General features: G+C 32.4%; 2 protein-coding genes across 4 annotated transcripts; both read right to left on the bottom strand.

Annotated features, from left to right (window-relative positions):
• Nucleotides 1-20: 20 nt before the first annotated feature.
• On the bottom strand, nt 21-14,054 carry Bma-madd-3 (Uncharacterized protein; the record flags this gene model as incomplete). Of its 2 annotated transcripts, none has more annotated exons than XM_043074672.1 (10): nt 21-156; nt 508-650; nt 2,385-2,472; nt 2,754-2,916; nt 3,699-3,850; nt 4,505-4,653; nt 4,874-4,964; nt 5,061-5,244; nt 5,672-5,840; nt 13,896-14,054. In XM_043074672.1, the coding sequence occupies 10 exons, from the start codon at nt 14,052-14,054 to the stop codon at nt 21-23; spliced, it is 1,434 nt and encodes a 477-aa protein (XP_042930606.1). The 2 variants fall into 2 exon arrangements, with proteins under 2 accessions (XP_042930606.1, XP_001897551.1); XM_001897516.1 differs by lacking the exon at nt 13,896-14,054 and adding an exon at nt 7,408-8,706.
• A 2,112-nt stretch (nt 14,055-16,166) lies between these two features.
• On the bottom strand, nt 16,167-20,880 carry Bm2134 (Uncharacterized protein; the record flags this gene model as incomplete). 2 transcript variants are annotated; one of them, XM_043074671.1, is made up of 11 exons in its annotated part: nt 16,167-16,297; nt 16,630-16,786; nt 17,048-17,223; nt 17,684-17,859; nt 18,349-18,485; nt 18,684-18,857; nt 19,005-19,153; nt 19,309-19,424; nt 19,676-19,807; nt 20,400-20,548; nt 20,716-20,880. In XM_043074671.1, the coding sequence occupies 11 exons, from the start codon at nt 20,878-20,880 to the stop codon at nt 16,167-16,169; spliced, it is 1,662 nt and encodes a 553-aa protein (XP_042930605.1). The 2 variants fall into 2 exon arrangements, with proteins under 2 accessions (XP_042930605.1, XP_042930604.1); XM_043074670.1 differs by having other exon boundaries at nt 19,029-19,153.

The raw sequence follows: 20,880 nt of genomic DNA, 5'->3' as shown, positions 1-20,880 counted from the left end.
CTATTGTATTGTTGCTGGACCTATCGTTCTTCACCATTTCCATCACTCGCACCAGATATTACTATTGCTTGAGCTGATACTACCGCTGCTGCAGCAGTTGTCGCCGCTGCTGATGATGTGGATGACCCATTCGACGAAGCACCACTTTCGTGTAGTCTTAATTAGTTGAAATAAAGTAAATAAATAAATAAATGATTAAAAAAATTTTCAAAAAATCCGACATGAACCAATTAGCAAATCTAGTCTTGAGATATGAAACCGGAATGGAGTATTTTTGAACACAAAAAAAATCTATAAAAGCCATTAGAATCCAACAAGTCTAAAACAAAACTCATCCTACACTCCACAAAATTATTCCCCTATTGAAGCTTTTGAAGAATAATAATTCTACAGCTAAGATAGATAAGCAACTCACAGCTCTTAACTTTCTTTATAAGACAATAATTTTCCTAACCACTACAATTTTTGTTTCGACTTGATTTAAATATGAAAAAAGAAAATTTTTACCTAAGATGTGGTGCTAAACGTTTGAAATACCGATGATCTAATGCAGAACCCAGCGTTATTCGTTGCGATGGTTCATATGTAAGCATTTCTGAGATTATATCAAATAATTCAACGTCCTCCGGATCGTTTGACTTCATATAGCGCTAGAAGTTGCATCAAATAATTAGTAAAAAAAGTGCATAATTTTTTTTTTGGCCAAATACAAAGAAAATCTCTTTGGAAAATAAGTTCTCTAAGTACCCAAGTAATCTGTGCTTTTTATCAGGGAGCACTAGATGATTAAGTATTCAAACAAACAGTTATACATTCGAGCTATATGTCTTGACGTGCAAAAGCTTTAATAAACAAGTATGTATTCGAGTCTCTATTAGGGGTTTACTATGCTAAAATTTTCAAAACTCATGACATTTATACTATCGAGTTCATTAAACAAACTGATATTCTAGATTTAAATAACTCACAAATGGTGGTGTGCAATTAATCTTACAATTCATATCTGCACTGGCTATATAAAGAAGTTAGCACTATCTAACTACTATTGTTAATACGTAGCAGTGGTTTGTTACCAAAAGATATAAATTGTTATCTAAATCATACATGAAGGCAGGAATATATATATATTCAATCATGTTTAAACTCTGACTCATTCGTTGCTATTTCCAAAATATTTTGAATTATACAAAGGTTATAAATATTCGATTAACGAAATGATTAATACTGATTTGAGCTACTACGATTAGAAGCAAATAGACTGAGGATTTTTGATAAAAATTAGTAAGCTTAGAAGTATTTAATAAAAGTACTATATAAATTTATAAAGCGGGATAAACGAAGAACTCTACAACTTCTAGTTCACATTTTCGTTTAAAATTGGAACAATGAAAGTCGAAAATAATAAGGGTCCGAGTGGTAGCACTGTAAAGTATACTGGTCATATCCCTTGTCTCTTTTTTCCGTCTTCACTTTTTCATTAGTGTTCCTTCTATTATTTCCTTTGTCAATATTTCTATTGGGCATAATTTGGCAGGAAGTTTCCAGAACCATGTGAACATTTAATGGAATGGATTTTCACTGTCTTATCTATAATGAAATTAACGCATGGAACGTAGGAATGGATATTACAACATCCATGAGTTTTATGAAAAAGATGAATACAAGCAACTGTTGATTGTAAGATTAACCGCCAAATGCTCACTGGAAGGGTAATTTTTAAAAACTCATAAACCGCATAAATTTTTTCGTTTTCTTATTATCTACATCAGTATTCAATGCCGTAGCAACAAACACGCCAGAAAAAAGTGCAAGATTTGAAAGTATGCAGCAAAAATATTATATATCATCCATCATCTGGTCAAGCTTAAAGAATTCTTCTAATTCTGTTTTCCACTTCTTCAAAACCTTTCAATATGCTTTTCTATTGTATCGCTCCATATCTCTTGTTAAGAAAGCTAGGAGATAAAAAAGCTTTTCATTTCCAGACATTCCGTTTAAAAAATGCTTTAATCATGAAACAGCTTCTCTTAATTTTCCAATGAAATCTAATATTATCGGTTGTGAGTATGAAAAAGAGGTTTACCTACTACCCTAATATAAAAGTTGAAATGAATTATGCTTAGACGAACTAACAAGTTAGGATTTAAAAAAAAAATTAAACTGAGTTCAATGGAAAATAGTACATGCTATTTTGATTTGATCAGAAAACAGTCTACATAACTCGAATAGAGAACTTGTAGACTGCTACTATATTATATATTCTGTTTACAGCACATTTTGCTATCCATGAAATTTTGACATTAGCTTCTATGAAATTTTAAAATTTCCAATTGAAACAAAACTTTTAAAAGAATCAGTTTAATGAAGAGGAAAAAAATTCCTACCGACAACGGTTTACAATTATCTCTAACGTACTGTCCTGCTTGTGTTTTTTCATTCCAGTCTAATCGTCCGTGATAAAAATATTTCGTTCTGAAATTGAAAATATTAATGGTAGGTGCAATATTTGCAACTTTTGAAACACAACAAAATGTTTATGTTTTTTTCTGCCGTGGAGGATAAAATAGGGAGAAACTATATCTATGCTCCAATCAATAAATCGTACATTACACCAACTGAATGTTAACTCTACTTCTTTACTCCAATCCTTCTTTGTCTATTGAATACATATTTTCAGTTTTTCCTAGCAATTTTCTAAAACTGGGAATTAAATTAAAAAAGGGAACAGAAAGAAGCTCACTGATAAAACATACTTGGACTTCCTGCACATTCGATAAGGTAATGTACCCAAAATTCTTTCCATCATTGCAAGATGTTCCCTATTATCGTGCGTTTGAAATAATGTGATACCGAGGTAGAGCTCGAACAAGATGCAACCAATCGACCAGACATCACATGGTTGAGACCAACCTAATTCTGAAATATCATTAGACAATGAACAATTTGTTGTATCTGAAGTAATATAGTGTAAATTCAAAAATTTTTTAAGGAATACCTTTGAATAATACATCATGGTACTACAGAATTTAAGAAAACTCTTCAATAATTAAAATCAAGAATTCTTCAAAATTCTGCAAGGAATAAACCTATCATTTCATCCAATCCAACTATGGACACCAAATGCATAATACAGGAGGAAGTACGAAGCAGTCACATATTACATGTTTTTAACTGGTTGGGTACTAACATAAGCATTCATATATTATCTTTATCCTAAGTTCCGGCTTAAATTAGGAATTTTTATTAAAGAAATTAAATTTTAAAAAACCAAAAAGTTGTACGACTCAGACAATATTAAAAGTCAAATAATTTTAATGATGTCAAAATATATTTATATGTCATGTGCGACAGTTAACTCATCCCGATATCTGATATCTCATGTGACCTACCGTAATTAAATCATACCTACAGTGATTTCAATCTTTTTACGATAGAAAATAGTAGCTTTAGAGGTTCTCTATAGCACAATTATTGATCTAACTTTAAAGATCCCAGAATTCTTTTATATCTAATTCTTGCATTTTTCCTCATGACCTTCACATTGAAGCAATGTGAACTGAATTAATTATTAGTTTATTATTTACAATAATTGTATGGAATTCTGATATTAAGTGAAGCGCAAACGACAAGAATCTTCGGATATACTATATGTCTTGTTGGTACAAATTGTTTGCAGTGAAAAAGAAAAACGGCAAAACCTAGAATAACTTCAGGTGCTCGATAATGCCTTGTTGAAACAATTGTCGAATGATGTTCATGATCAAAAGTTGCTGAGCCGAGATCAATTAATCGTACGCGTGCATCATCGATTATTCGTAAAGGCCTTTTTTTCTTTCCATCCTCGACCACTCTGTAAAGATAACAAAAAAAAAAAAAAAGTATTGCTAGAAAAGAGGAAATTAGTTTTTTGTTTTTTAGACAAAAAAAGAGAACGCTAATTTCTATTTTAAAGAAAAATCAGAAACAATGGAAATTGCTTAGCTAAATACAATTTGTATGAAAAAAATGATGTTTCCGAATTAAAAATAAAACTTCTGTTAACAACTCGTGATTCAAGCCCATATAATGAACATGATTTCATTCAGTAAAATATAGATATGCTATGTATTTACGACTTGTCATAATAATGATTAGGTAACACGAAGTACTACTAACAGTATGTAATAACATTATGCTACTTGTTCCGACTTGGTTTGGGCTAATGGATTTCCAATTTACGGTTAATTTTTTTTTTCCTAATCGACCCAAACCTTTTTGCGAAGAATGGATGAAATAACATTCCTATAATTCACATTACTAATAAAAATGGATAATGATTCTGAAAATCCAAAAGTAATCTCACCAATCCCTTCCTTTATTCTCCCTCCACAGTTCAGTTTAATTATTGTGATCAGTTCCAGAAACAAAAGCAATATATTCAAGCATTCATCATCTATGAACAATTATTTTGACGGATGTTATAAGCGGAAATGAATTATTTGCAAATAACTTTTTAGTTATTAACCTGTAGCTACTATTGAGAAACAAAATATTTTCGGGTTTGAGATCCGTGTGCGTTAAACGATTATCGTGCATAAATTTTACCGCATAGCATAATTGATAAGCTATATACCGCGCTTGCTCCATTGGATAAGCTTGATAATTGTTCGCTTTCTGGAAAAAATCATAATTATGAGTTGCAGTCTATGTTTAATAAAAATTACGGAAACTAATATCATAATTTCAACTGTTAGTGTGAACTTCATATCACCGTTTAAATTTCGAAAAAACTTAAAACGTATTTTGTTTAATTTAGATATTGAAAAAATGACAGTAAAAAACTACACACTCTCTTGCACTGTCAAAATGATGTTCGAATATGCCTTTGACTTACCATAAAATCAAAAACGCTAAGACCAAGTAATTCGAATAATAAGCACACATGGCCATGATAATCGAAATTATCAAGGAGTTGTATGACCAAACTGAAAAAAAAAAGATTAAATTTTTTAGTTTCATATGATGCACATACGCACATATTTCAATTTTATATGATATATTCGAAAGGAGAAAATTCTTACAATTTTCCACTCGGATCTTTCTCCTGTAATTTGTTTAGTACATTAATCTCAAGACGTGCAGCTTCGCGATATTTGCTTACATTTTTGATAACCTTTAATGCAAACTGTCGACCACCTTTAGTACCATCCTTAACTTGCACCACCTTACCGAATGTTCCTTCACCTAATGTACGTACTATTTCATCTAAAATAAATTAGGAAAAATAACCAATAATGTTTGCTTTTGTTTAGAAGTAATGAAGAAATGAAACATGAAAGGAAATGAAAAATATGACCAAAAAAGAATTAAAATGGGCAAATAAAAGAACGAAAAATGATAGCTAGATAAAAGATCAAAGTAATTAAATAACGGCTATGATAAAATAAAGGTTATGATAGGAGTAACAAATACATTCCTGAATTATATAATTTCATCAGATTTTCACTAAAATGGAACAATTCAGATTGGAAATCAATTTAAGAATTTAAAAAAAAAATTAATTGGGAAATTCAATAGCAATAGACTTGACGAAAATTAAGACTAAAGGAAATATGACCACTTTTCGATAGCTCAACGAACATAAAGTCATGGAATCCTACTATTTTCAGTAAATAAAAAACCAATAACACACATCTTCCTTGAATAATATCACCATCCTGATAAATAAGATGGCCATCACGATCGTCCTGTACGACTGGTCGTGCTACCGAAGGTGCAACAGAACTTGATGGCGTTTGTCCAGCTCCAGTTACATGTGACTTCGATGAAGATGCCGGTTGTAGGCGATCAGAGCGATCACTCTGAAATGTCTAAAATATTGTGGAAATATATGAAAATAAAATTTATCTTAAGAAGTTCAAATTCCACTGCAATACTGTATCTTGACTGATCTGGAAAAAGATGTTAAAAATCGCTTCCTTCAATCTCTGTATTCCGCATTTCTATTATTCTAGGAAAAATATGCTGATACGATTAGAAAGTTCAGCCTAACCAAAAAAAAAAAAGTTGCTTTCTTTGATTAGACAATTAATGCCTGAAATTTTGCAAAAGAAAGTGCACGATGAATTCGAAATATCCCGTTATTCACTAACATCATTAGGTAAATTTAAGGTTAAATTAAACTACTGGGATATAATTGCAAATTTGGATACACAAAAAAGACAAAAATCAATTTTTTATCGATTTTAAATGAATAAAAAAGTAAAGTGGGATATAGTAACTTTCAACAAGTTCTTAGCCGAGCCTCCTTTATTTTATTCGTTCCAAAATAACTTTTCCGCTCACCAGAAAACAATCCAAAGATTTCTGCTTATGGGAAAATCCGATGTAATATCGAGAAACAAAATACAGCCAAAAATACGGAAAAGGACTAGAAGATAGAGCCTTTAATCCCTAGTGATAAATGATCCTGATTCTTTTCACAAACTCATCTGACCCTAACACCTCATAGGAATGTTTTAAGTGGTGAGAGATTTTCAGAGCATTTTCAAAAAAGTTAAGGTCGGCAAACGTATTTACGGTTATTCCAACTAACCAATTGATATTAACAACGAATCTTACGCTTTATAGTGATCAGTATTGTGACCTCTTTCTAGTGACCAATATTAAGAGTTTGTTTAGAGATACACAGTATTACATGATGGAGTACAGAGTCACCTGATCTTTGGAATGAAGACAAAAAATCAACTTTATATATTCTCCAAAAATATCCAAGAAAGGAAACTAGATTAAACTGCTAAGTCCGGGAGTCGAAAAATCATACAGACAGCTTTGAAACAAAGACCAGTACTGCCTGCACAAGAAGTCGAGCGTTGTCCGATGAAAAGTTGCAGTTTGAGACGTTTTTATTTAATAATGAAAAGGTTATGATAAACAAATTTTTCAGGATAGAGAAAATTTTCCTGTTTCGTAACATCCTAAATAGCATTGGAAGTATATCCATCTAGCAGTAAACACACAGGAATGTGGGCAGCTTATACATAAGCAACAATAAATTTGATTGAATAAAAATCCTGTCAGAGATATTAATTGAAGAAACCATACCCTAACGCAACGAACAATCTTCCGCTTGGTTATATTTCTCTACTTTTCTTCCAAAAAGAAAACACTGATGATTTTGATACTTCTTCCTTGGACTTCTACACACCTACTTGATAAACATTTTAAGAAATGGTTTCCCAATCGTGAACGTTAGGCACATTCTGAAACACTGTCAACAGGCAGCGAATATCATTTGAAAAAGCGAATATGCATCGCAAATTGAATTTAAGCATAATGCGGATGTTCTGAATGTTTATCAGAACTGACTGATGGAACTGGAACCATCAAAGAGTGTATTTCTTATATCAAGGAAAAATAAAACAATACCGAATTAATGGGAGCATGATTGGAATATCGTTCTTTTTCTTTCCGATCAGCATTTGCAATAATTCGATCCACCTTTGCTCTAACGGATGCTGGTAGCTGAAGGGTAGCAAGCAAGGAACTATGCGAAAATAATTTAGTTGGAGGTTTTGGCTTTTGAATGGATGATGGTTGTACTACGGTAATCCCGGTAGATTGTGGTACCATTTTTCGGGGTTTTCGTTGTCTACTGTTACCACTAATACCGATGCTATTATTATCATTATTTGCTGAGCTTATATTTAGCGTTTGCTGTAGTACTGGTACAACCCGTTTCTCCGTTTTATTAACACCACTTCTTATCGTAACTTCACTTGTTCCTCCTCTAACTCCTTCTGCACCTCTTGTTCCGACAACAGTTGTAGCACCTGCCTTACTTGCTTGTTCAGCAATAGCTTCTCGTTCTTGCTCATTTTGCTGTGGTTCAAATGTTAGGGTTGAAAAAGCAGCTGTAACAGCTGTAACCGTATTCTGAGCCTTTCGTTCGGCCGTTTTTTCCTCTTCTCTTTCATCTAAATTACTTCCTGATGGTAAATTGACATATTCTCGGTGATAATCCTTCCGACCGCTATCACAACCTTCGTGATATTTTGCACAACCTAAGAGACGTCGCTTAATGAGCGGTGTTTCGATGGTAGTTGTTCTTGATAGCACAACACTGCGAGAAGCCAAATTACGCGGTCGTATCCTAGAGGTGGTTGGGGGAGTGGGAGCACGTAAAACAACTTCTACCAAACTTTCTCCCTCTTCATTCACATCTGGGATAACATGATCCGAATAATTAACAGCTATTCCATCTTTGTTCATTACCAAATCAAATGCTTTTGATAATTTTCCGTTATCTTTAAATTCCACTTTCATATCTTCATCTTTTCGAACTACTGATTTCGCCAATCCACCAAACAACACTTCTTCTTTGGGTTTTGATCTTTTCGACGTCTGAAGTGAAGCGAACTCCTTCCTCGTTTTAGCTTCAACCGTCATCGCCGAATCATCAAAGGAACTCGCTTCAGGTATTGCAGCAATGGGTGCTGCATGAGCAGAAGGTGCAAATGAAGATGATGGTTTTTCTGGAGGAAATGGCCTTGATAGATCTTCCCAATGATTGTAACTTCGGTACAATATTGGATCGGAGAAACATCGACGCAGACTAGCAATAAGCTTCGTATTACGTCTCCTAGATACATAATTTTTATATTTCCTTCTTCGTGGAATCACCACAATTGGCATTCGCCGTAGACTGTCAAAACCATGGCGTGGCATTTTTATGTGGTATTGTTCCGGTAATTTAGACAACACTCCGTTAAAAATAAAAGACAGATGTTGTGACGGACTTGAGCGTAATGATGTTGATATGGATGAAGAGGGTAAAATAGAGGCGTGAAATGAAGATTGGTGAAGAACAGGTGACGGTACCAAGGTGGCGTGTTGCGGGATCCGGTGTGAGTAATAGTGTTTAATTACAGGAGTATGGGTTGATAAGTCCAAAGAATTGGATAATTTCCCAAAATTCGACTTCGTAAGATGATTATCCGGTTCCTTAAGCTGTGTCAATGAAAACCGGCAAAAGCCATTCAGCGGATATTGTGGGAACACAGCGGCTACTCTCGGTGAATTTGGTGGTGTTTGGACCCACTTGGAAGGGGCCAACGGGGATAGAAGCTGGGAGGATGAAATATTGGCTGTTTGAATGTAAAAGCACCACCACTATCGCTATCACTACGGCTACCGCCACCACCACCACACCACCACCACCACCACCACCACCACCACCACCACCACCACCACCAATACTTAGGCAATAGCGAACGCTGGAATAATAATATAACAGCACCAAATTTCCACCAGATAATTATTCACACTTGACCTCATCCATGATGTAATTCATTCAAATTTGGCATGAATCGAATTACGGTAGTATGGAATGATGGTGATCGGGACAAGGTAGTAAGAAAATAATGCAAGTATCAATAGCTACACCACCTTAGAATAGAGCAGCATGCATATAATACTTAACACCGCAAAGTGGTAGTTCAAATAAAAATATGCCAGCAATAAGAACTGATTCTCAAGATAATGTAAAATCAAAAGTAAGGAGTTAATAGTTCAGTTTGTTGACTGATCGGTACGTTGATGAGTTTAGTGAGCAAGCAAAGAAACAGGAAGAATGAAATTGCTGCACCTACTAATGCTATTGCTCAGGGAAATTGTTGCTTCGAATCAAGAATAAAGGAAAATCCTCATCGGATATGACAGCCGCGTTTCTCTTAGCTTTCTAACTTTCAGCGCTCGAAATTCTGGTAAAGCTCCGGGATGATGATGGACGGCTGCTTAATGCTGTTAACTGCATAACGGAGGATATGACAATGTACGGTGGTAGATGATGCTCAGCTCATCCCACAGAATTTGTTTCTCATCAGCAATCTGTTCTATATCATCTACTCTCTTCACTCTTCTTCATCTCACTACCTCGAATATCCCGAACACGAAGGCAATGATTGAATCCTTTGTTTTCTATTAGTTTTGTTGTCTTCTTCAACTTCAATTTCACTTCCAATACGAAGCTCCAAGAAAGCAAATATCTCTTGAAATACCTAAATGCACAACACTACTTCCTGAAATTCATCAATTGTGATGTTCCATCTCATCTACCTAGCTAAAATGTAACATTCCTTTAATTTCTACCTCTTCTCCCTACTATAGTTCTAAACTTTTTGCAAAAATTCATACATATATTTTTTTTTTTCTTATATACTTTATTTACGTAATGAAAACAGAGCATTTCAACACTTCCCTGAAAGTAAAATCAAACAGTTTTAGATAGTAAATACCAAAAACTTAACATTGAAAATGCATTTGTTTTTTACTGAATTCATTTCTTTATAATGTTTATCCAAAATCACAAATTAACTACTTAAGAGATTAAAGATTTCAACGATTCACATAATTTTCAAGAGGTTTTCATAACTGGAAACTTCCATTTGAAAACCAGTTTTGGGATGACGAAAAAATCACTGCATTTAATAACATATTTGCTGGTTATCTTATAAAATATTAGCTGCGTTCAACACCATCTTCTTTAATCTTGTGATTTAAGTGTTATCTGTTTTATCTAACTTTATCTAACATATGTTCATAAAGCGATCTTTCTCTCCCTAAATCTTTTCATATATGAATATCATTCTCTCATTCCTCCTCGGCAGAAAAATTAAGAAAATTAATGCCAAAGTGCTATAAAACAATCTAAAAGTAAAATAGAGTAATTTCTGAATTGCAACAAAGAAATGGTAGCAAGACATAAAAGCCTCAAAAACAGGATCTATAAAAGACGTAAAAGACTAAAGAGAAGATTATGCTAACATAAAAAAAGGAGTAAAATATTGTCAGTCGTTGAAAGTTAGGATGACTTAATTTATGCTTTAAATTAAGGCAAGCCATTTAGATATTTAGTTATTTGCAATGTCAGAAAATATGAAAAGTATCTGGAAGAGGATTTAAAAAACAAAAAATGCTTTACATGAAACATTTTACTCCCGAAAACATTTCCACGTTACACGTTTGTTACATGTTTCATAATACAACAGTAGCACCTGAACGCAACAACACACAACACAACATCTCAATGATTTTTAGCAATTGGAAGTTATACAGCACAGAAACCAAAGTCAAATATTTGAATAATGTTGAAAATGAAAAGCAAAATTAGATTCTGTCAATGAACAACTAAATTATTTTGTTCTCCAATAAAAATATACATCTTAAAAGTCAAATATTCGTGCTCTGAAAATATTTCTGCTCTTAAAATCAACAGTTTATAAAGTTTCGGAAACTTTTATGATAAATAACTGAAGCTTCTTTTTCAGTTCATTCACAATCTTAATCATGAAGTATATCTGTAAAACTTGTCTTATACTATCCAAATATTATCATTTGCAATCGAAATGCAACAGTAATATATTTTTCTTACAAGTTTCAAGCAAACCGTAGTAGCACAATTTCGTTTTACTACTAATCTCATACTTAATGGTAAAGCTACCTACAACATCAGAAAACTAGTATTATTTACAATACACTGTTCAAAAATGGTTATGTGCTGTACTTATTCAGGTTTGAATATTTGCTCAATTATGCTATTCCAAAAAAAAAAAAAAAAAAAAAAAAAATCGGCTTTAACAATCTAAATGATAAGAAAACATAATGGGTAATCGTGTAATCATAATTAGTATTTTGATAAAATTTTAATTACGTAATACAAAGTAAACATGCGCACAAGAATGCCCAACAAATGAATTTTCTATCATAAAGACGAATTCCAAGCGGAAGTGTTTATTTAACTACACTAAAAATGAATCACTTGTCATTTGTCAAGAAAAATAAATTAACTGATATTAGGACAAGTTTCGGAACATATTTTTGGATTGTCGCCTGCATGCTTCTGATTGCATGGATGATACTACTGCAAGTTCTGGTGGAAGAAAAAAAAACTCAATTCTATACGCATACACATTTTTTTTTTTTCAAATCAATTAACATCAATTAGCTGGCTGGAACAGCGTTTATGTCTCCTCCATCGCCATAATATAGGAGTAACACTAGCGTATATCAGTTTTTCAAAAAGAAGCACACGTTGTTAACCATTTTCCAACATATATTTTATTTCGCTATGTCATGTATATTGCCGATAGCTAGTTTAATGGGTTATTTGATCCAAAATACTACTAATTCATTCCAGCAAACTTTTTTTGTTTCAAAAAAGTGATACCCGTATTTTATATGATGCATCAGAAAACCGCAAATATAACGCAGAAGTGTCGAGCTGTACCGAAGCATAGTGTTTCATGTCATCAATCTGCCATATACTAACCGATATTTTAATTACCGATCATTTCAGATTGAATAGTTGACGTTGTTAGTAGGAAACTAAATGATTTACAGAGAAAACAGTAATAAACAAACAATTTGTCACATAAAAGTTTTTCATGTCTTTCCCTTCGTTAGTATTATAGGATATTATGTTGAAACTTAGTGAAGCTGGAATGCGATTACCGCTCTTACTGATGATCAAAACATTTCAAACATCAGCTATGACTATATGCTTGAAGTGAGAAAAAAAATTTTCAACCCACATTAATTATTTGTATTTTTCTGTAATAACATAGTAACCATATTGGGAGGAAATACTCAATTACTCTTAAATTTCGCTCGAATTATTGCGGATTTCATTTTTAATAACTTCTCTCATAACTACATCAACAGTTTACACAGGTACTACAAAAAACATACTGGATCCTACATTCTTTATTTCTATTATCCGTCTTACATAGCAGTACGATTAACAAAAAACTTGTCCTGTTCTGGACATGCTTTACAGCGTACCGTTTGTTTATTAAATTGAGCTATTTTCTGAAATGATGTCACTCAGATCCACCTGAATATATTAAATGATGTAATGTGAGGATCCGATAATTCAAAATTCTAGAAATGGGAACAGTTAAAGAAATATGGGACCAAAAATGTGAAAAGAGAAAAAAGCTACAAAATTGTCTTCGATATCTTAGCTGACTCAAATTTAGACGACGTTTATTAAACATCTGGTAGTAGAAGAAAAGAAACTCTACGAAGAGCAGCTTATCATTGTTTCTTTTTTATACAGTATTGTACTAGTTACCACATGAGACCAAAATATATGTAATCTCCAGTGAAATTTGACTTTAACTCCAATAAATCATTACCAATAGTCATCGGAACAACATCAGATACCGAAAGCTACTGATAAAAATTAAGTAGAATAAGTATTACTATTCTTCTCTACTGTTAGTTTTTTAATAGCCCTCACAAAAGTTTAATCAACGTGTAGAAAAACTCTCTGATCTTACAGTCGCACTGAATAAATCTATATAGTGATGACTTAATATTATATGAACATCTCAAAATAATAATTTGTTATAGTCGTGTTGTTTCATCTAGAATTTTTCGAGTAAGATATGTCGAATTCCATGATGCATTACAACATCCATACTTAAAAATTATAACTTGAGACCAGGATCACTTACATAAGCTGATATAATAACACTGTTGTTTCTTTGCTTCTTCCTCAAATACCTTACCCATAGTAAAAAATACAAACATTAAAAAAAAATACGAAAATTCCCTTAATAAATGCCTTTTTCATTACTACATGGAAAAAATTAATCACCTTGTTGCTGTCCAAAATATAAAAATAATTTTCACAGCGAAATGTATACCAAAAATAAGTGTAAAATGAAGCCTAGGATAATGCAATATGCCTTTCACAGTATAATGAAATGGAAAGTAAAGCTGTCTTTTATCATTCAGCGCTTGGAAATGCTGACTAGTAATGTACGAATGCGGAGAAAGATTAACCGGGTAACTTCTGTGATTAGACGTGCTGAATCACAAGCCTGAAATCCCTAGGATAAAAAGAAACTTACGAAGTGATCAGAATTTTTTTTATTCCACGATCGTCTACGGGCGCGCCGATTGCGTGATTCATTCCGTCGATGTCGTTCTGAACTATTGCATGGCCGTTTGTAACGACGATCAATACTACTAGAGGACCGTTCAATGCGACGTCGACGACCGCCACCCATTTCAAAGCGAAATTCGCCTATCAGTTCTCAAATCCTTGGGACAACAAATGTAACAGTACCCAACGCTAAAATTAGATTTTGTCCTTTGATGACAGAAACAGTGTTGATTAGATGGAACGTAAAACAGTCACGAACAGTTACTACATTTCTTGAATTAAATTATCATTACAGAGCAGATATGGCATATAGTGGTCTTGAAAAGACCAGCACAAGTTTAACTTTCCAATGTATAACCGAAAAAGTCAGACCTTCAGCACAACTTTGCAAATCATGCTTTTACCTTAAAGTTTTTTTTAAGGATGCAGCATAATTCAGGTAACTTCGATGCCAGAAACATATAGAAATAATTGATAAAATGACTATTTGAAAAAAGAGCCTATTATGAAATTGTTAATCGTTTCTAATTTTATCATAAATGCCTCTAAATAAGCAAAATCTTCACTTACTTAAAATTCGGCGATGACACATACCGTCAGTGATAACCTTTCAACAGTATATATACCTTTTAGTAATAAACACGTATTAAAAATATTAACAAAAAAGAATCCTCAAAATTTATACGATGATAATTTTATATACCCATAAATGCTAGAATATCTAAAGTATGCGGAATGTGTCAAATATGAATATAGAAATGAAAAAAAAAATAATAAGAAGAAGAAGAAGAATAATAATAAACGTAACACTAAAACGTTCTGAAATTTTGAATTTAAATTTGAAAAAATTTCCGAAATTCAAAAGTGAAACTTACGGCAGATCTAAAATAAAAGTAACCTAACATGTGCCTATCACCTGGCAAAACCCCGTCATTCACTCTCTCCAGCCAAAATTTAAAGTCCATTCCAACCAACAAAAATAATACACGGCGGACACACATTCAACAGACAAACATACACGTACACATGCACATACACATACACACATACACATACATACATACACACGTATGCGTGCACACACCGTACAGACTTACCAGTTTATGGTGTCAGATTATTGTGTCAGTTATTCAAGTAGCTGTTGCAGCATTTTATTCTACAATTATAGGATATTTATGCAACCTTTTCCGATGGAAGATTGTACAATATCTTTCTGCCACCAAACTTTATGACAACCATAGCGTAAGTAAACAGGATGCAAATGCCATCTTACTACAACTGTTAAAGCTATGATGCCATATGATCGTAAGAATCGAAATATTCGAAAATTACTATCATCGTTGTTATTAGCAGAATTTATTATATTATCGACTTATTACAGTATTGGAACAATTTCAAAGTATGATGCTTCTGGAAACGGTACTTCCGGACACTCAGGAAGTGATGTTTTTGACAGACTCTGGCAGCAGGGTTCTTAATTGAAGAGGTAGTCTTTTAAAGGAAGTTTCCTTTTCAAAGAAGTGGTATTATTTGATGGAGCACTCAGTGCTGTTTCTGTCTATTTTTCTCTCAATGATTTATCGTTTCAGGATGTATGCAAATATTCTCAACTTTTTTTTGGTATCTCTGGAAATAATTTGATCAAATTATATCCATTAATTGGTTGCATAAGAGAGGAAGGATGATATCGCCTTTTTCCACCATCAGTTAAAGATAACAATAAACTTTACAATCACATTTTTATAATCAGTTTTTAAGTGGTTTTTTTTTTCTTAAGTTGATAAGCAAATGCAAAAATTGGCCTGATTAACAATATTTTTTTTTTTTTTTTTACAAATGACAGGATGAAATGAATACCAATGCCGATTACGAGTATGCCACCACCCGGTTAATTGCACGTGAAAGTTGTATATTGATGGCATCAGGAAAACGAGCAGTATTCAGACGTAATGAAGATAGCAAGTCTTAGGAAATAAAGTTCAAACGAAGTTAGAATAAAGATATTACCTGTTTAAAAGACTCTTTCTAAATGAATCTGTCATAATATAAGACTGTAAGATATATCAGTCTACTTAAATAAATCATAGATCGAAAACAAAGAAAAATATATAGAAACAAATTACACTTCGAATACGTTATAGAACGAAATATTGAAGAATATGAAGAATAAATGTTTCGTGACTTTTCCAGGACTCGATAATTTTATCAGAAATTATTGAAATTTCTCTTGTAATGATTAAGCAACAGCTACCGTTTGCTTTCGTTGGATTTGCGGCACAAATACTAACATCAAACCTGATATCAGCAGTGCTACACCACAGAACACAAATGACATATTGTAGGAACCAGTTAAGTCAGCTAATTGTCCTGCAATTTGTCATTTTTTCAATCAGATATATTTTCAATTTATGTAGTGGTGATTTTATATCAACAAAGGTCATTTTGTGATTCATTTCACTGTTAAGTGATAATGCTGTAATTATGAAGAACAGTAATTTAGATGTTTCGCTAGTGAATGAATGAATACAACTTTAGAAATATGGAATTCATTTTAAGATTTCAGTACTTTTTTTTTATTTTTTATGCCAAAATTTTTCCGCTGAGTAACGTTTAAGCCTACGTCTTTGAAAGAATTGTTGTAAACGATATAATTTTGGACAAGATAATAGCGTCAATTTTTAATTTTTCAAAATTCTTACCAGATATAGGAGGTCCTATAACAGTACCAATACCTTGGAAAAGTAAAATTAAGCCAAACGCATTCGTCAATTTCTCAATACCAATTAAATCGACAAGCAATACTGACGTAAGGCATACGTAGGACGATAACGTTAATCCAAATAAACCGGAGTACATCTGCAGAGCACCTTATTATACTTTCATGGACAAATTAATCTAAGCATTGATAATCATTTTTGCTTCTTCTCTCTCTTATTCTAATCCGATAGTAATTATCATTAGAGCTATTAAGATTAGCACCGTTCATCTAAAGAGATCTAATGCAGTACGAACTGGATTTCTCCATAAGCTATTTCATGAGATTTCTGGGTTTCGGTACATCTGGTCGATCTCGGAAAAACTTCTTTGCAAATAGATTTCCGATGCTTTTAAACTTACAGCTAAAGTTATATAACCATCGCAAAAAAGTACGCCGGTTGTTAACAAACCACATAAAGTCAATGATGATACATAGATCCATAGCCTATTTTGTGCTCTATCTTTCCCATATTTGCATGGCAATTTACGATCTGATATTAATCCAACCAAAATTCGTCCAACTGTATTCATAATACCTGAAAGAGTGGAAATTTTTGAAATTTTGGAACTTACTATTAAATATAATAAAGTTTAAAGAAAGTTCCAGTTCTTTTTGTTTTATATTTTACTATACAATACTTTTTATGATTCTATCTAATCGTGTTATTTTCAAGAAAATCCTCCTCTTCATATTAATTACCTGAAATTTTATTGGATATACTTAATAGTGGTAAGAGATAAATTAAATAGCAGGAAATTTTTGACAAAGGCAATTCACTTCACTTCCTTCTCCGCTTGAATTTATGCTAAGAATTTGATCACTAATAATTAATGATAAGTAATGCAAACTTGAACACAAAATTTAAATTAGAATTGAGAGCTAGTCTAAGCTTGTGATCTTATATCAATCTGACGTTTCACAGACTCATTAGCTAATGATTCAATTAAAATATAGATTTAATTAAGCTTTTCATTAAAAAAAAAATGTGCACTTGCCGAATGCACTAATAACACTTGCAGATTGTGTAGGAGTTAGACGAAGATTGGTTGCATGTGAAGGCAAGAAAACAAGTGGTGAATTAAATGCGATGCTTGTTAGCAGATTTGAAATTGCATAAAGTAGGAATATTGGATTAGCAAGTAATGAGATATTTGTCATTTTCTCCATTGTTCTGCAAGTGACAAAGATTTGCCGTACTTGGGTACCTTCAAACGGTACCCTAACACATTAACATCTGTAGTTGTTCTTGAAGTAATTTAGCATTGACAAAATAATATTAGTAAAAACGTCTTGCAAATATCTTTGATCCATCTTTAATCGATCATACCATATCAAAGGATCAAAGATGATCTTGCTACCCAACTTCAACCTTTGGAAAAATTTTTAAATTGCAAAGATATTTGAGAATTAGCAAATGATATAATTGCAATTAAGACTATTCAATGCAACAGAGATTAGATAAGGAAGGCTTAGAACATTCTGATTTTAAGATTTCCAGAAGTATCCATGCGTTATATACTTAACAGAAAAAAAAAGGAACTAAGTTTGCTGAATGTAACCTGCTAATTAGTCTTATTATTGCTTCCGGCAAACCATTCGCACATTATAATTTATTTTTCTTTTCCGTCTACGTACAGTCCAATTACAATTTGAGGCATACCTCAAAATTCCTCTTGTTTTGCTAATTTTTTCCTCTTCTTTCAAATTCAACTTATCATCCTTTATATTGAGCGATGTAAGAGATCGATGACATTCAGTCTGTGGTAATTCATTCATTGAACCCGTATAAAACACATCCTGAATTAAAAAAAAAAAAAAGGCTAGTACAGTGCTAATTAATCTTGCATTGTAAGGTATTCTATGGATAACATCTTATTGAATATCATACTTCATATTCGTCTTACAATATTAAATTAGAGCATAGAAATAACAAATCAAAAGTTTAAATATCATTAATGAAATATAAAACAATGAAAAAATGAGACATTAGCATACTTTAACAGCAATAAATCCTGTAGATTCTGAAAATCTTCGACTTCTTCCATGTGAAATGTTGCTGGCTAACGATTTCGATCGTTCCCATTTTCCATTCTTCTCTTCGACATCATTAATATCTTGTTGATTATGTGATGCAAGCAAAGTGGTTGATAGAGGACCATTTTCTTCATCCTAATTGTAATAGAATATTAGTGACGTAGACATAATATCATTAGAAGTTTTAAGGATTCTCTAAACTAATTTTAGAAGCATTCAAAGAATATTTATTTAATGTATGCAAACACAATAATTAGCTGTAATAAAACAAAAAGAAAGTACGATGAAAGTGAAGTGCTGATGCACCATTTCAACGAATCCATTCTTTTCATCTTCTTCGAGTACTTTTTTCTTTTTTGTTTCATCTTCTACAGCAACAAATGTTAACGATCGAAAAGTGGCACCACATAAAGAACACATTAATACAATTACTGTAAAACATGTTAATATCACATTTGAGATAAAACAAGAAAATATCAAAAGGAAATCAATTGTCACTGTCATACTGTCAGGAACAATTATGAATGGCATTTTTTGAATGAATAAAATGATCTGAAATTACTGGAAGTAAATCATAATAGTTTACCCGTATAAACAGCGAAAACAGTTCTCCAGGAAATCTTAATGAGTGCTTCACTGATTGGTGCAAATACGACTGTACCAACACCAGCACCACATACTGCTATACCGGTAGCCATAGATCTGAGAAGCAAAAAAAAAAAAAAAAAGAATTGAATTGGTTGAGTAATTCCATTTTTGAATCATAATATAGAATAATGTAAGAATGAAGTGCTATATGTCAGTGAAGGAATAATTTCAGTGTAAAAAAGAAATTTCTTAATAAAATTATATCATAATAAGAATTTGTCAAACTACTGTAATTCACACAATTTGAAATACTGTAACAAATTATTGTTCAAGCAATTATTTCACTGTAAACAAACTATACGAACCTTTTCTTTTCGAAATACATACTAACAATGACAATAGCCGGACAGTACATTAAACCAAAACCGATGCCCATCACACAACCTACCGAAACCATCAGATATTCCACTGAAGTTGCATAATAGGATGTAGCACAACTGAAATGATACAGAGTATATCTCTCGATGTACGACAATTAAATACCTTTTCCTTCAAAATTATTCCAGCAGTTAATTAAGATTACTAAAACAGCAGAAATCACTAAATCATTAAGAGATATAATTAGTTTTGAATTCTAGGAATAGAAGAAGAAATAATCTAAATCTTTGAATTTCCCTTTTTTTAACGCTTAGAAAATAATCACGAGTGATGGTGCTAGTATGCTAAAAATCGGATAGATAAAAGAACTCATTGCTGGACTAAAGATGAAACAAAGCTAAGTTAAATAAGCAAAGCTTTGGTCTTGGCTGCTTACAGAACACTAATAAATTGTTCTTCGTATTGCAATCAATGATCTAAGAATCGCTGTAACTAACAAAATTTGGTTATTGATCAGCTATTGATACAATTATGATCTGATAACTAAGTCTCGAATTGATGGTTGAACAGAGAGAAGAATAAAAAAACAAATTATCTTTTCGAACAGAAATCCAGTCACACCTTTCTTTCCAACTGATATACGTCTTCTAATCATTAAAAAAAAGATAAGGAAAAAATAGTTTATTAAGCTAATTTTCACAAGGACATAACCCTGTGGTTGCGATCAATGATCCCAGAATTGTTGTCACCCGACATCCAAATTTATTTGTTATTGCACTGGCTATAGGTCCCATTCCAAGGGTTAAACCTGTTAATAATGAAATTATCATCGATGCCTTAGCATTACTCACATCAAATTCCTGAAAGTTATGAAAGATCAGAATTTCGAATCAGTCAGTATAATTTAAAGACTGATATGTTCGAAAAAAATGAGAACAAAATCATCGAAAAGTTCATCAAATCTGTTGTTACCAGCAAATCTTTTATATTTCAAAAATTTCCAATTAAAAAACTCAAAAAATGAAACCTTCATGATAATTTCGAGGAGAATGCCAAATGAATAAACAATACCATCGGCAAAAACATGAATGAAAAATGAGCCAACAACAACGACCCATCCCCAGCCACCGTCAACGATTGGTACATACTGCATATTACCTTCTTTTCTCTCTTCCATTTCGTCTTTCTTCAT

The sequence above is a fragment of the Brugia malayi genome (genome assembly GCF_000002995.4).
Source record: "Brugia malayi strain FR3 genome assembly, contig: Bm_v4_ChrX_scaffold_001, whole genome shotgun sequence".
Taxonomy (NCBI): Eukaryota; Metazoa; Nematoda; class Chromadorea; order Rhabditida; family Onchocercidae; genus Brugia; species Brugia malayi.
This window is presented reverse-complemented; position numbering and strand designations above follow the sequence as displayed.